The sequence below is a fragment of the Equus caballus genome, chromosome 6, assembly GCF_041296265.1.
Source record: "Equus caballus isolate H_3958 breed thoroughbred chromosome 6, TB-T2T, whole genome shotgun sequence".
Lineage (NCBI taxonomy): Eukaryota > Metazoa > Chordata > Mammalia > Perissodactyla > Equidae > Equus > Equus caballus.
The window spans coordinates 85945133-85961936 of NC_091689.1; the positions used below are offsets into that span (position 1 = coordinate 85945133).

The 16804-nt window shown below is 35.4% G+C and overlaps 2 protein-coding genes across 2 annotated transcripts; both read left to right on the forward strand.

Moving 5' to 3' along the window:
* The first annotated feature begins 425 nt into the window (after positions 1-425).
* On the forward strand, positions 426-1397 carry OR6C326 (olfactory receptor family 6 subfamily C member 326). Its single transcript, XM_003365214.1, has one exon. It carries the CDS (start codon positions 426-428, stop codon positions 1395-1397), a length of 972 nt encoding a protein of 323 aa, XP_003365262.1.
* A 14231-nt stretch (positions 1398-15628) lies between these two features.
* OR6C325 (olfactory receptor family 6 subfamily C member 325) lies at positions 15629-16564 on the forward strand. The gene has a single exon (NM_001390992.1). The coding sequence runs from the start codon at positions 15629-15631 to the stop codon at positions 16562-16564; it is 936 nt and encodes a 311-aa protein (NP_001377921.1).
* The last annotated feature ends 240 nt before the right edge of the window (positions 16565-16804 follow it).

The following is a 16804-nucleotide window of genomic DNA, read 5'->3' on the forward strand; positions in this document are numbered from 1 at the left end:
ATGAAACAAATTATTGCACTTAAATATTCACCTTTGAAATAAGGAAGAAACTTTGGATGTAAGAAGAAATCATAATTTTGTTAAAGCATGCACATTGTGGGTCAAGTCTAATCATATGAGAAAATCCGGTCTTGGATATAGATTGAAACTGAAATCAAAGAGGAAACTGGTATGGTAGAACAGTTTTTTAGAATGTGTTTAAAAATCTATCGCAAAATTGCCAAAGCAATAAAAGAAAATAAATGAGTAGCCATCCCGCCAGAATATTGGCAATATTGATTAGTAATTTATAGAAGAATCTACATGTGAATCAGTTTGCTGTCTCTGGTTGTCACTGTTTACTGCTATCTGGCTTTGATAGCCTTCTATTCAAATAAGATATCTCTAAATTTTACATGAAATTGGATAAATTTCAGTAGTCAGTGATGAAAAACCACACAATAACAACCTTCATCTTGTTGGGATTGACGGATGACCCTCGACTTCAGATTCCAATTTTTATGTTTCTATTCCTCAGCTACGTGGTAAGTATAACTGGAAACTTGACCATCATGTCACTCACTTTAGTGGACTGCCACCTTAAAACACCCATGTACTTTTTCCTACAGAATTTTGCCTTTTTAGAAACCGCCTTTACATCGGCTTGTATCCCTAGATATTTGTACAACATAGCAACAGGTGACAGGACAATTAAATATAATATTTGTATTCTTCAAGCATCTTTCACTGATGTCTTTGCAGTAACAGAATTTTTTCTCTTGGCCACCATGTCCTATGACCGCTATGTGGCCATCTGCAAGCCCCTGCATTACCAGACAATCATGAGCAGCAGAGTCTGCAGGAGGCTCATCCTCTGCTGTTGGATGTCTGGCTTGTTGATCATAATCCCCCCACTTATTCTGTTCCTAAACTTGAAATTCTGTGACTCCAATGTCATTGATCATTATTTATGTGATTCATCTCCTATCTTGAAGATTTCATGCTCAGACACGTGGCTCATAGAGCAGTTGGTTGTTGCCTGTGCTGTGCTAACCTTCATTGTGACCCTTGTGTGTGTTATTGTGTCTTACATTTTCATCATCAAGACCATTCTAAGATTCCCCTCTGCACTGCAAAGGAAAAGGGCCTTTTCCACCTGTTCTTCTCACATGATTGTGGTTTCCATCACCTACGGAAGCTGTATCTTCATCTATATCAAACCTTCAGCAAAGGAATCAGCGGTCATTAATAAGGGTGTGACAGTGCTAATCACATCCATTGCTCCTATGTTGAACCCATTCATATACACTCTGAGAAACAAACAAGTGAGACAAGCCTTCAGTAATTCCCTCAAAAAAATTGCACTTTCTCAAAGAAACTGGAGAATGTTCATGTCCAGAAATAAAATATTAAGCTAAGCATAAACCATTACATCCGTTTGTCTCTTCTTGATCTGATCTCTATTCGGGTTACGTGTCTGAAACATCTATTAATCGTGCCCAGAATGAGCCCCTCCAGCACGTGAGCTCACTCCTTTAGTCCTCCTTCAAACAGACCACTTGCAGGGTCAGATCCCAATCAGAAGACATGATAATAATTTTCCAGTAAATGTAAACCTGATTTTACATCCATCTAGCAAACAAAATTGAAATGAAGAAAAATAAAACAAATGCAAATCAAGCAGGAAATAAATAGCTTATCTTGTATTTCCTTGGACTTGCGAGAAAATAATTGATTTAAAGTGCTCCTCCCATCTTCCAATCTAAATGTTGCTGAAAATATTAACTGATTAAATTAAAATTTATTGAATGCCTATTTCTTGGCAGTCAAGTTCCAAGCATAAATTTTTTTAAAAATTAATACTATCTTTAAAATTATTTAGCTCCCTAATAATCCTATATTTCTAAAAGATTTTTTTTAATCTAATTGCTTTTTCTCCCCAAATCCCCCTAGTGCACAGTTGCATATTTTTAGTTGTGAGTCCTTCTAGTTGTGGCATGTGAGATGCAGCCTCAGCATGGCCTGATGAGTGATGCCATGTCCGCACCCAGGATTGGAACCGGCAAAACCCTGGGCCGCCGAAGCAGAGGGCGCAAACTTAACCACTCGGCAACCGGGCTGGCCCCTCTAAAGGATTTTATAAAGCATCATTAGCAAGAAGTAACATGATATAACTGAAGAGTAAAGAAAACAAAAATAAGTACATGTCCAAATAAATGTGCTTTAAAGGAAAGCAGAATTTGATATCTAGGATCCTGGAGTTTATTCATAAAGACACACATACACATAAAATGCTGAAATTTAAAAATGAAAAGATTTATAGGTTATACAGAATAAATAATATCTTAAATAAATGTAAGGAAAAGCTCTTTTCTAGGATATGAAATTATAAGTACAATGTCAAAATGTTCATTTCAGTTGAGGATTTAAAGAAGTTATTAAGATTGTCAAAAATATTCAGTTGCTAGGGGCTGGCCCCGTGGCCGAGTGGTTATGTTCACGCGCTCCGCTGCAGGCGGCCCAGTGTTTCGTTGGTTCAAATCCTGGGCGCGGACATGGCACTGCTCATCAGACCACGCTGAGGCAGCGTCCCACATGCCACAACTAGAAGAACCCACAACGAAGAATACACAACTATGTACCAGGGGGCTTTGGGGAGAAAAAGGAAAAAATAAAATCTTAAAAAAAAATATTCAGTTGCTAAAGTAGAACATAAATATCCAAACTGAAAATATTGCTAAAATAAGAAATAAAGTTTTTTTGTGTTATGGAAGCAGAGTTTTTAAAAATATGAAGGAAACCAAACCAGCAATATGCATGGATATAAAAGAATTGAAAAGGAAGTCCAAATGAAAAGTTACAACTAAAGTAATCATTAATTTTTTTCATAGTAGGAAATAAGTGGTTTAGAGATTAGATGACCACAAAATGTCTATCAATTTTTTCAAAAGATTTCATAAAACTGCTAAATAAATGTTCATCCTGGTGAGCGCTCTGCACTGCAGGCCACATCGCATCCTTTGGACTCTCTCCCGGTGTCTCAAAGATTTGGCACTTGCTGCTGCCTCTGTAAAAAAGTGCTCTTTCCCTCATTCTTCCATTCTGCTTCTTTTTCTCATGTAGATTTTAATTTACATGCCATTTCCACTTAAAGCTGTTTTTTCCTTTCCTGCTCATACAAACATACAAAGCAAGTCTGGGGAAATTTCTATTCTTCCTGCTGTTTCAACTTAAGCTGTCTTTCCTGTATCACCAATTACACTAAAAGTTTGTTAGATTCTGTATCTAAAATCTGCCACGAAGGCAAAAACTTGATTTTTACGTACACTTGAGTGTATGTAAAACCTAGGAAATAAATGATACTGAATACATTACCTTCAAATATACTGAATCAAAAAGACTCACAAACCCTGAAAAAGAAGCAGAATAATTATTTATTGAAGAAAAATGCTAATTTCTGATAGGAAAAAACAATCATAAAAAATCACATGGGTAGAATATGCTCTACATTTTTAAGGGACTTTAAATGAAGATTTAACAACCCTGCTGCATTTGATTTATATTTTAAGATATGGACAAGTTAACAAAAGTTGTAGTTTACTGAGAGATTGATTTAGACTAACTTTACCTATTGCTACAATATTATTCTCTCTCTCTCTGTAATATACATAGTGTATAAATTGTAGTTTTAAATGGGTAAGCTTCCAAAAGCACTGGAGCTGGCTTTCAATCTTTGTTTCATAGGTTGGCAAGTTGAGATGTGGGAATACTAAGTAATGGTAGTCAGTGTTGGAGGCAGTGTTCAATTCTGTTTCATGTTACTGAAACAGATCTATCGTTCCTATGGGAAATGGTACTGCCACTCCAGGACTGCACACATAATCATCAAAATTACCTCAAGGAACATCTCAAGAAAACATATTTTATTTGAAACACCCAATGTTTAGATCAAGAAAATCTTTAACAAATATATATTGATAGTTTTATAATTGGGCAAATTTATTTACTCAAAATAAAAAATATCTTTATATGATATGATAATTTATGATGCTAGAAATGGCAATTACTTATAGAAATAACACACTGTATTCATTATCTTGCAAAAATATATAATGTTTAAAATATGTAATTGAATAAAGAAAAGCTAGTCCTCTGGTAATAAGAAAGAGGCAAATGAACCTTAAAAATGGAATTCAGAGTAGAAAGAGATAAAAATTGGAATGAAAAAATAAAGCCAATGTGTATGAGTGTTTTGCTGGTTGTCAGGACAACACTCACTGCAAATTAACCTACCAAGAATGAAGGAGAACGATACTCTGCAATAAAACATGAAGCCCCTTCAAAGAGGGATGTCAGCTGAGGGCTGGTTTCCAGGCTGCTCCTTGGTGTCAGACTTCTACCTTTTCCATCCCTGCTCCTCGGAAAATGAGACACTTAATCCTACTAGAAAAAAAATGGAAACGCTCTTAGCGGAATTCTCAAACTCAGACTATTTGAAAATTGAAAAATCATCGGATAACAAAACAAATTCATCCATGCATTGAGCCAGCTGTCCCCAATTTGCCAGGCAGAGGAAGATTATCATGAAGTTTCTGCATTAAAAAGTATGAAGTCCACCAAGTTGTGTATACAAAGGAGAGAATATTGTTGTAGCTTGGTCCAGAAACCTCTCCACTTCCCCTCTTCAAAAACTCTGGCAACCACCATTCCACCCTCTACTTCTGTAAGGTCGATTGTTTTAGATACTTCATATGAGCAGACTCGCGCAGCGTTTGTGACTGGCTTATTACACTTACCATGGTGTCCTCATGTCGTATCATATGACAGGATTTCATTCATTTTTAAGGCTGAATAATACTCCATCGAATGTTTATGCCACATTTTTTCATCCCTTCATCTGTCTATGGACTTTTAAGTTGTTTCCATATCTTTGCTATGATGAATAATACTGCAGAGAATATGGGGTGCAAATATCTTTTTGAAACACTGATTTCAATCCTTTTGAGCATATACCCAGACATAGGATTGCTGGGTCATAGGATAGTTCTATTTTTAATTTTTTTGAGGAAACTCCATACTGTTTACCTTAGTGGCTTCACTATTTTACATTTCCAAACATAGTATATAGGGGTTCTAATTTTTCCACATCCTTGACAATACTTGTTATCTTTTGTTTTTTGATACTAGCCATCCTAACAGAAGTGAAGTGATATCTCATTGTGGTTTTGACATGTATTTCCCTCATGATTAGTGATGTTGAGCATCTTTTCATACACCTGTTGGCTATCAGTATCTCTACTGTGGAGAAATGTATATAGAAGTCCTTTGCTCATTTTTTAATCAGGTTATTTCCTTTTACTGTTATTGAGTTGTAGGAATTCCTTATACATTTTGGGTATTAATTGCTTATCAGACATATGGTTTGCAAATACTTTCTCCCATTCCATATATTGCCTTTTTGTTTTGTTTATGGTTTCCTCTACCGTGCAGGAGCTTTTTAGTTTGATGCAGTCCCACTTATCTATTTTTGTTTTTGCTGCCTATACTTTTATTGTTATATCCAAGATATCATTGCTAAGACCAACGTCAAGAAACCTGTGGGATTTTTGTGGTTTCAAGTCTTATCCCTAAGTCTTTAATTCATTTTGCCTTGATTTTGTATATAGTGAGAGATAATATCTCATTCTTCTCAATATTTGTGGAAGAGATTATTCTTTCCCCATTGTTATTAGCATACCTGTCAAACATCAGTTGACCCTATATGTGTGAATTTATTTCTGGGCTCTCTATTCTATTCCATTGGTCTATGTGTTTACCTTTATATCAGTACCATACTGTTTTGATTACTGTAGCTATATAATGTGTTTTGAAATCAGTAAGTGTGATGCTTCCAGATTTGTTATTCTTTCTCAAGATTGCTTTGGCTATTTGGGGTCTTTTGAATTGGTTCCATATCAATTTTGGGAATTTTTTTCTATTTCTATAAAAAATGACATTGAGGTTTTGATGGGGATTGCAACGAATCTATAGATCACTTTGAGTAGGATGGGTATTTTGTTGGTATGTCTTCCAATCCATGAAAAGAGGATGCCTTTCCAATTATTTGCACCTTCTTTCATTTCTTCCATCAGTTTTAACGATTTTCAGTGTACAACTCTTTTCTGCTTCCTCAATCAAGTTTATCTTTATACTTTATTCTTATTGATGATATTGTAAATGGAACCATTTTCTTAATTTCCATTTCAGATGGTTCATTATTAGTGTATAGAGATGTAACTGGCTTTTATACATTAATTTTTATCCTGCAACTTTAATGAATTTGTTGATTAGTTCTAACAGCTTTTTTGTAGAGTATTTCTTGTTTCCTACATATAAGATGAAGTCATCTGAAAACGGAGATAATTTTTACTTCTTCCTTTCCTATTTAGGTGCCTTTTATTTCTTTTTCTTGTCTAACTGCTCCGGCTAGGACTTCCAATAATCTTTTGAATAGAAGTGGCAAGAATATGCGTCTTTGTCTTGTTCCTGATCTTAGAGGAAAAGCTTTCTGTTTTATATCATTGAGGATAATGTTAGCTCTGAGATTTACATATATTACATTTATTATGTCAAGTAGCTTCCTTTTATAGCCACTTTGAGAAGTGATTTTAATCATGAAAGGGTTTGAATTTGTTGAATGCATTTCCTGCATCACATGACATGACATGATCATGTGATCTGCATCCTTTGTTCTGTTAATGTGGTGTATCACGTATATAGATTTTCATATGTTGAACCATTCATGCACCCCAGGGGTAAATCCCTCTTGGTCACTATGTATGATCTTTTTAATGTGCTGTTGAATTTGGCATGCTAAAATTTTATTGAGGATTTTTGCATCTATGTTCATCAGAAATACTGGCCTGTAGTTTTGTAACCGAAAGTTCGGTCCCTGAACCCGATGCCAATCCAAATAACGAGAACAGAGTCTTGAGTGGAAGAGGAAAGGTTTTTACTATGGGAGCACAGGGAAGCAAAACACAGGCACAGGGAGCAAAACAAGGGCTGATGCCTTAAAAATTGCTAGTTCCCTGGTGAGGAATGGGTAGGGATTTTATTTGGGGTTTTGGGTAGGGGAGGGGGAGTATGTAGCTTGTGCAGCTCGGTGCTTTTACACCAGCCTGGGTTTGGCCTTGAGAGGCTGCTTGCAGTCAGGCAGGGGGATGGTGAGGTAGGAGGATGGCAGGTGGGCATCCTTCGCCGCCGTCTTGTCTTCCTGTTTGAGGCGGGTTCCAGCGCCGGGAGTGAGGAGTTGAGGTCTGGGAAGCCTCTGCTCCTTGATATTCTTGAGACAGCGGCTTTCCTGGCAAACTTCAAGGACACATGATCAGCTAAACTTTAGTGCGCCTCCAACTCCAGGCCACCTGGGCTTTGAACAATGTGTAACTCCCATTTAGTTGTAAAGCTCAAGGAGTCAAAGTTTAAAGAAACAGGTATTTACATATGAGTGGAGCTAGAGAAGCAGGAAAGGGGGTGGTGGGTTTTAGTTTTAACCCTGTATACTCTGGGTTCAGTGTGGGGGAACTGATATCAGGGCTGATAAGAGCCTGTAACAGTTTTCTCTACTTGAAGTAGCATATTTAGCTTGGAAAACAGAGTAATACTGACCTAAGAAAATGAATCTGGAAGTGTTCCCCTCTCTTCAAATTTTTGGAAGAGTTTGAAAAACATTGGCATTAATTCTTTAAATGGTTAGTATAATTCACCAGGGAAGCTATCTTCTTTATAATTTCCCCAAGATTTATTTTTGAAACATGAGTTATTTTTAAGTGTTAATTTCTACATATTTGGGGGTTTTCCGGAGATCTCTCTTTTGATTTATAATACAATTCCTGTGTCGTCAGAAGACACATTTTGTGGGATTTGAATGCCTTTACACTTATTTGACTTGTGTTATGGCTCAGAATATAGTTTGTCTTGACAAATGTTCACTGTGCACTCAAAAAGAATGCGTATTCTGCCATTTTTGGGCAGAATGTTCTGTAGATGTCTGTTAGGTCTCAGTGGTTTACAGTTGTGCAAGTCTCCAATTTCCTTGTTGATCTTCTGCCTAGTTGTGCTATTGATAAGTCGTTAGTTGATAGTTTTGTTCATCTTCCATATTCTTACTGACTTTCTGTTTGTTCTGCCAATTACTGAGAAAGAGGAGTATTGAAATACCCTAATATAGTTGTGTGTCTACTTCTCCTTGCTTTCTATCAGTTTTTGCTTCATGCACTTCAAAACTCTATTGAGAGAAAAAAGTGTGAGCATTTCTGTGCCATTTGAGTAAACTGACCCCTTTAATCGCTATGAAATGAGCTTCTTTATTCTTGGTAAACTTTACTCTAAAATTCAGTCTGTCTAGTATTAAAATAGCCACTGTAGATTTCTTTTTATTAGTTCTAGCACGTTTCATTCATTTCTATCATTTTAGCTTTATCTAATTTGTCTCTTTATATTTAATAAAGAGTTATTGTACCTAACATGAAGTTGGGTTTTGCTTGTTTATTCAACGGGATACTCTCTGCCTTTTAACTGAGGTTTTAGACAATTTACATGTAATGGAAATTTTATTTGTCCAAGTTTAAATCTAAGATCTTACTAATTGTTTTCTATTTGTACTATCTGTAACTTGCTTCCTTTTTTCTTTTTTATGTGTACCTTTGAATTAAATGAATTTCTATATTTTGATTTTATCTCATATATTGGCTTCCTACTACAGCTATAACAAAGAACATAATTAGTGGCTTGAAACAACACAAATTCATTATCTAACCATTCTTTAGGTTAGAAGTCCAACATGAGACTCACTGGGTTAAAAATAAAGGTGTTCCTTTTTGGATGGTCTAGGGGAAAATTCATTTCCTTGATTCTTCTGCTTCTAGAGACTGCCCACATCATTTAACTAATGGATCCTTTCTTCCATCTTCAAAGTCAGCAACGTTGTACTTCTCTGAACATTTTTACATGGTCAAATATCCTTCTGACTCTCCTCTTAAGCTTCTCTCTTCCATTTAAGGATTCTTGTGATTGCTTTGGGCCCACCTAGATAATCCAGGATAACTTCTCCATTTTAGAGGCAGATGACTAGCCACCTTAATGTCCTCTGTAACCTTAATCTTCCTTTCACACTTAAGACGATATATTCACGGGTTCGGAGATAGAACATGGGCATCGTTTGGGGTGGCAAGGATCGGGGAGGATATTATTCCATCTACCACATCTTCTTTAATGAGTTATTAACTATAACGCTTTGTTTTGTAATTTTAGTGGTTGATTAATAATAAATTAAAATATGTACTTTACATTTTTGTTAATAATAAAAATATTAAAACAAATTTAAATAATAAATAAAACAAATCTATTAAAATAGAAAATTCATTTGATTATCACAATGAATATGGAATAGTTGATAAAATTTAAAATTTACTATCAACAAAACTCTTAGTAAAATAAGAGTAGAAGCAAGCTTCTTTTTCTGTTGGAGGGAATGAAAATAACAATTTGAAAAATGTAATAGAAGATGTTTAATTTTTTTGAAGAAGAAGATTAGCCCTCAGCTAACATCTGCCACCAATCTTCCTCTTTTTGCTGAGGAAGACTGGCCCTGAGCTAACATCCATGCCCATCTTCCTCTACTTTATATGTGGGATGCTTGCCACAGCATGGCTTGACAGGCAATGCGTAGGTCCTCACCAGGGATCCGTACCAGTGAACCCGTGGCCACTGAAGCAGAACGTGCGAACTTAACCACTGAGCTGCTGAGCTGGTCCCTACAAGATGTTTTTAAGTACAAATTATAAAATGACTAAAACTACAACGACAAGTCTTCAAGGGGTAATAAGAAATACCATAATTTTAAAAAATTTTATAAATTTAAAGACCAATGATAATTAAAGAAGAAAATATTTCCTACATATATGAGAATAGAAGTATTTATTGACTTGAAAATTATAATAATACACAATATTTGAGTGTTGACACAGGAACGCTCTCATAAATTAAGATTGCATATGTAAATCAGTATGACCTTTTAGAGAGAATTTTGATAATATATAAAAGCCTTGAAATGTGAATACACTTTATTTCTAACATTCTAAAACTGTTAAGTTTGCAAAAATATCTATAGAAGAATGATTTGCTGGGAGAAACTAAATTTTTAAAAAATAACTTATACAACCATACAATTTACTTATATGCACCCGTTTATTTAATAATAACAAAAAATTCAAACAAATTTTCAAGATTTAGGAATGGCATGAAAAACTGATAGAATCCTGAAATATGACATATTGCAAAGTTATCAAAAATGATGACTCACAACTACAAATAGTTATTTGAAAATAATTTCATGTTAAATGTTTATGTGACAAAACAAGTTACAAAAATTATGTAAGAAATATTTACATCATGTTACATACGTAAAATGTTGATATTCGTGCATGGGAAAGTTGGACAGATCAGGTACAGACATAGTAAAAGTGCTTATCACTAAATTTGTGATTATTCATATGGTTTCTTCTGATTGCCTGAAATTTTTACCTCTTTTAATCAATCTATGATAAGGAATAAAACTAGGTCCTGGTGAACTTATATCAGCCACAGGAGGTGTGGCACAAATGCAGGACAGACAGACATGTCCTCTACCATCTGATTTTTAATGCCGTAAGATGGCCTGTATTGGATGCTATGCTTGTATCTTCCTTTCTCTGAGGACACTGTCCTCGCTGCTCCATGTTTCAGGATTTCTGCCAAGTTCATTAGGCAGAAGATTCATCAGTGACTTTTTAAAAATTGGGTCACCTAGGTCCCTTTTGTTTATTCATTTCACTTTAGCTTTGGCAAATAAAACAGCTATTAATCTTGTTAATGTAAAACTTCTCTATCCATAGGATTCAGAATATCAACCCTTTGAAATCAGAGAGAGCTCCAGATATTCCAAAAACCTTTATTTTATTATTTTCAATCTTAGGGTTTTAAAATGGAATCAAGTCCCTGATGAGAAAAATTGGGCAATATGTTGGAGATGACAATCTCAGAGCCCCGAGGCATTCCAGAGAGCCCGTAGTGGAGTACGGGGCCAGGAGCAAGAGTGGCCGGGAGTCCAAACACCAGCCGTGGCTAACGAGGTCCACTCTTCCTAGAACTCTGCAGGAAATTTATTCTTAAACTTCCAGTGGACGCTATTAATCGACTCTCAGAAAAGTAAGTATGACTTTTGTGATTTCACTTTTTGAGAGATTAGATCAAGATTTATTTAGAGGAACAAATTTGACTTACATTTATCAAAATCAGTGATGTATATAGCTATTTGAAAAATCGTGGAAAGAATTAATTGTACATTCTGCTTGTATTTTCTGTAGAAAGCATGACCTTTCAATACATAGCTTAGCCAAGATAGTGTATAAGGAGTGTTATCTAGGTGGTTACCTGACTGTTGTCTGACATGAACTCACCCTGCCCTTCAAAGGGAAAGCAATGCATGTTCATATGAAAAGCTACCTCTAAACTTGACTCATTAACTAAAAGTTAGTGATATAATGATGGCCTCTACGCTCTTAAAATTCAAAAAAAGTATTTGAAAGACACATAGAAAACATGGAAAGGTCAATTACAATTCCCTCTCTATAATTTTCTCAAACTTTGTGTCTTAGTGCTTTGCAAAGAGTAGAGCATTAAGGATTGGAAGAAATGATAGGTATTTTAGAGAAGGGATTCTGCTCCGTGTGGCGAGGGCTGTGTTTGCACATACTGCACTAAGTGCTTGTAAGATGAGGAAAAGGGATTGACAGGAGGCTAGGTGGGCTGTAGAGATAACCCTTCAGTACTTCCTAATTTGATCCACTTAGCTATTCCCAATGTGTGCCTACAATCACTAGGAATGTCATAACTCCCCAGAAAGCCCCGAACAGTCTTCCTTCTCTATGATGGTGCCTGTATACTCTGGGGTTTTACTGGGGACTAGACACATCTCGCAGCTGACCCTGCTCTGAATTCTAAATGGAGGAAAGATTGTAAAGAACGAAACAAAAGCTATTGACGTTACAATATAATCAGAGCCTCCAGGGAAAATTCATTTCCATTCATTGATATAAACTGATCTCAAATTTTACAGACACTGATTCAAGATTAAACATGTTTGAGATTTTTTGAAGTTAATTGGTGATTGTCGAGAAAGAATTATGGAAGAGCTACTGGCACCAACTCAGGGCACAAGTCCTTAAGATCATATTAACATGTTACAGAAAGATGAATTGAAGAGGCATCAATGGCAACAATAAGAGGAAGATGATATATTTGCCTAAGACAGGGAGAAGAACCCAGGTATCCTTCTGTTCCTTGGTTTTGGTGTTATAACTAAGGTATCGAACAGATTATGCAAATAGATCCATGAGATATTGTAAAGTATATAGCATATGACAAATTATATACTTAATTGTGTAAGTTTTGTATTTACTGTTTATATTTCTCTATTATTTATAATATATGGGTACATTTGTAGGAGAAAAATCTAAAAGCTTATGTTCCAAAATATTTGCTATCTCTGCTATGATATTTTACATTGTTTTCCTCGTTTAATATATCTGAGAAAATTTTTCTAGTTTATAGATCATCCAAATAGTAAAGAAGATTAGGAATAAATGGGAGGTGTTATAATTTCAAACTGCCTTAGAATGTATGAAAATAAATAAAAATAATTTAGTTTGGTACTTTAAAATTTTATTCTGGCAGCCTGTGTCAGATGTTAATGATTCTTATTCTTTTCTCTGAGGATACTGTCATTATTGATTATTGTTAGGGTTTTTTTTTAACATTTCAACACACAGAAGATCCATTAGTAACTTTTGAAGCTATGTTGTAAAACCTTAGGATCTTTCAACTTAATTAAATTACAAATGTCATATTGGTAATGTAATAACCTCTCAGCCCACAGAATTTCAAATGATAGATTTTCCTCCCAAAGACGTTGTTCCTAACATCACTCACTTTGAAAAGTTTTTTCCTCCAAAAATGAAGAATATTGGAGAATAGTGAAGAAAATCTTGCCTACACATTTAAGGACAGAAAAGCCATTGAGGGTATGCTTTTGCATGATATTGCAGATAGAAAACACAATGAATTCCCAGGGTTGTGTGTGAATGTGCTTAGCAAGATTGATTATAAGTTCAAATACAAGCCTCAACTGCACATGCATTTTCAATTTTGTGTGCTTAACAGTTTTTGTGGTCTCAAAGCGAGGAGAAGCTGTGAGTAACTTTTAAAGGCACAAGAGCACTATCATTGGGTACATTATAGTCATTAATAGTTGCAATGAAGAGAGGCCATCAAAATGTCATATTATTTATTGTCATGCAGTAGCATCATGTGCTACACTTCAAACTAAATAGGACCTTAGAGGATATCATTTTATTAGGGATCCCTACATGCACTATAAATATAAAATATATGAAAAATAAAGTGAAAAGATATCAGTTAGTCACATTCAGAGCCAATCATTTTGACAAAACTTGACATACTGTGTAGATAGATGGTTTTTTCATGGAATAATATTACTTGTAATTGGAGTAAAATAATTATGTTCCTGGTGCCTCTAATGTTGTCCAAAGTGAGTAGAGCTCAGCTTAATACCGTGGTGAAGCATTTGGTGTCTTGAGCTGAAGAGAATGGGATTCAAAGGCCGTAGGTGGGCTCCTGAAGTGAGTCTCCACTACATGTTAATATGATCCGTTGAGGTTGTTTCCTATGTGACTGCACTACCTTTCAGACTTCTAGCTCCCAAGAAAACCAAGAGCCTGTTTAATGCCATTTCCCTGAGACAGTGGCATAATTGTGAAAACTGGACCCATGGTTGGAGTTGACCCTGTACTCACCTTGGTAAGGAAAGAACATTTTAATTAATGCATTGAATCCATTCTTGTAACTATGCAATTGAAGTCTCCCAGGAAAATTCATTTTCATCCACTGATGCAGGAAAAACAGCAATCCCTAAAGACACTGAAAATATTTGATTGCTTGCTATTGTAATTACTTTGTGACAGTGGAAATGACAAACTATAAAGGAGCTATTGACTCAAACCTAGTATTGCTAAGTTGGGTTATTATTTTATTATCTTACTAACAGATATCTCAAGGAAGCAAAATGGAGATTCACAAAGATACTGATTTACACAGCAGACAAGAGAAGGAAGAGAAGCCAGTTATCTCTTTGGCAATGAATATTAGCAGAAAATGTGGTATGACAATTCAGCAGCCAACACTCCACTTCAATGCAAAAATTAAAAACATGAATAAATAAAACACAAAATATGAGATCCACGTGTGTGGAAATTTTTTAAAAAGTAAATTCAGTAACAGAACAATATTAAGAAGAAGTGCAAACAGGAAAGAAAAAACCTTTGTATTTGACAGGAGAAAAATATTCATGTTGGCATTCAACCAATAATCATTGTTGGGCATCAACTACATGCTTGGGTTTTGTTAGTTTTCTTGGTTACCCCATTCAAAAAAACGCAATTCCTAACCTCAATAGACTTATGTTGTCAGGCAAGTATCATGATAGAAATAAGCATTGTTTGGCAATGGCGCATAAATGCGGATTGGGAGACCCAACACAGCTACCAGGTTTCAAAAGTCTTTCCAAAAGAAATAATGCTTAGGCTGAAAATCAAAGAGAAATCGGTGTCCTCAAGGCGAATTCAAGAAATGTTAAAGAAAGATAGAGTAGAAAAAGGGGAAAGGATCGGAGGTGGGATTGTTCCAGAGACATGCTTCCTCTGAAGTTATTGTACAACACATGGTATAGTCTGTGACCTCAATTACCTAACAAATTAGATTTATTAGAGGAAACACATGGGAAGAAGAGGATAGGAAAATAGAGTACATGAAACAACTTTGCATGTGTTCAATATGAGGTGTTTATGGCTGTATATAACTGAATTTCAGAAAAGAGATCACTTCTAACTATACAGATAGAAGGATTATCACACACAGTTTCTATTTGAAATCAGAGGACTTGATGCATACACCTCCCAAAGTGATTGTATACATTATACACAATGTGGCAGAAACGTTATTTAGTTATTGGGGCTGACCATAAAATGACAGTTGATTCATGGAATTTGGAGAGCCTCTATAGCAAGTCTAAATCATTTGTTATGTAATTGTGTTTTGTCAAGGACCAAGCTACAAGCAAAGGCAGGAAACTGCTGGTGAAGTTTAAGATATCAACTTCAAAATAGAGAAGAATGCACGAGAGTAAAAGAAAATTTTAATATTGATGACATCATAATGCACTGTCAGAATAAAACCAACCCAGAATATAGACAAAAACATTAAAATAGATTTGGAAAAATGCAATGGAGACATAGAATCTATAAAATATTGGATCGTGACACAGTTAAATTGATCTATAAGAAATTTCTCTTCAAAAACTACAGAAAGAATCTTTACAAACTAAGTCCACCAGCATTAACAATATCAATCGCTGAATTAAATAATAAACTTCATGTGAACCAGTTATCTGCTTGATTTTTTTGTCATTCTTTATCACTGCTGAACTTTGACATCTCTATATTCTAATAAAATAACCTAATTTTCATGAAGATTGGACAAAAATCAGAAGTCATATATGAGAAACCATACAGTAACAAGATTCATTCTCCTGGGACTAACAGATGACCCACAACTTCAGGGTCTGCTTTTAATTTTTCTATTTTTTACCTACTTATTGAGTGTAACTGGGAACCTAGCTATCATCTCACTTACATTAATGGACCATCACCTTAAAACACCAATGTACTTTTTCCTACAAAATTTTTCCTGCTTAGAGATCTTATTCACATCGGCTTGTATTCCTAGATACTTATATAACCTATCAGTAGGTGACAAGACTATTGCCTACTGTTTTTGTTTCATTCAAGCATTTTTTGCTGATCTTTTTGGAGTGACTGAATTTTTTCTCCTGGCCACCATGTCCTATGACCGCTACATTGCCATCTGCCAACCCCTGCATTACACTACCGTCATGAGCAGCACAGTCTGCAGAAGACTCATCCTTTGCTGTTGGATGGCTGGCTTGTTAATCATACTCCCACCATTTAGCTTGAGTCAAAATCTGGAATTCTGTGACTCTAATGTCATTGATGGCTTTCTATGTGATGTGTCTCTCTTCCTGCAGATTTCATGCTCAGACACGTGGGTCGTTGAGCAGATGGTTATAGTCTGTGCTGTGTTGACCTTCATCACAACCCTTCTTTGTGTAGTTCTCTCCTACATATGCATAATCAAGACTATTGTAAGATTCCCCTCTGCTCAGCAAAGGAAAAAAGCCTTTTCTACCTGTTCTTCTCACATGGTTGTTGTTTCTATCACCTATGGCAGCTGCATCTTCGTTTATGTCAAACCTTCAGCAAAGGAATCAGCAGCTATTAATAAGGGTGTGGCAGTCCTCACAACTTCCATCGCTCCTATGTTGAACCCCTTCATTTACACCTTGAGAAACAAGCAAGTAAAACAAGCCTTCAATGCCTCAATCAAAAGAATTGTCTTATCTTCCCAGAAGTAAAGGAATGCTAATGTTAGTGATTCAAGTCTTTGTAAGAGACTGGCTTCCCAAAGCATTTATCATTAAGCTCCTAAAATGATTTGTTCCTTCCTAATCTGAAGTCCATTCAAATTAAATTTCTCAAAATCTTCCTTGTATCTAGTGCTTCTCTTACTTAATAAGGTCACTTCTTGCAAATAAACCTCTTTTCTTCATTCTGATTATTAGTTTTCCAGAAGGGACAAAAATACCACATCTTAT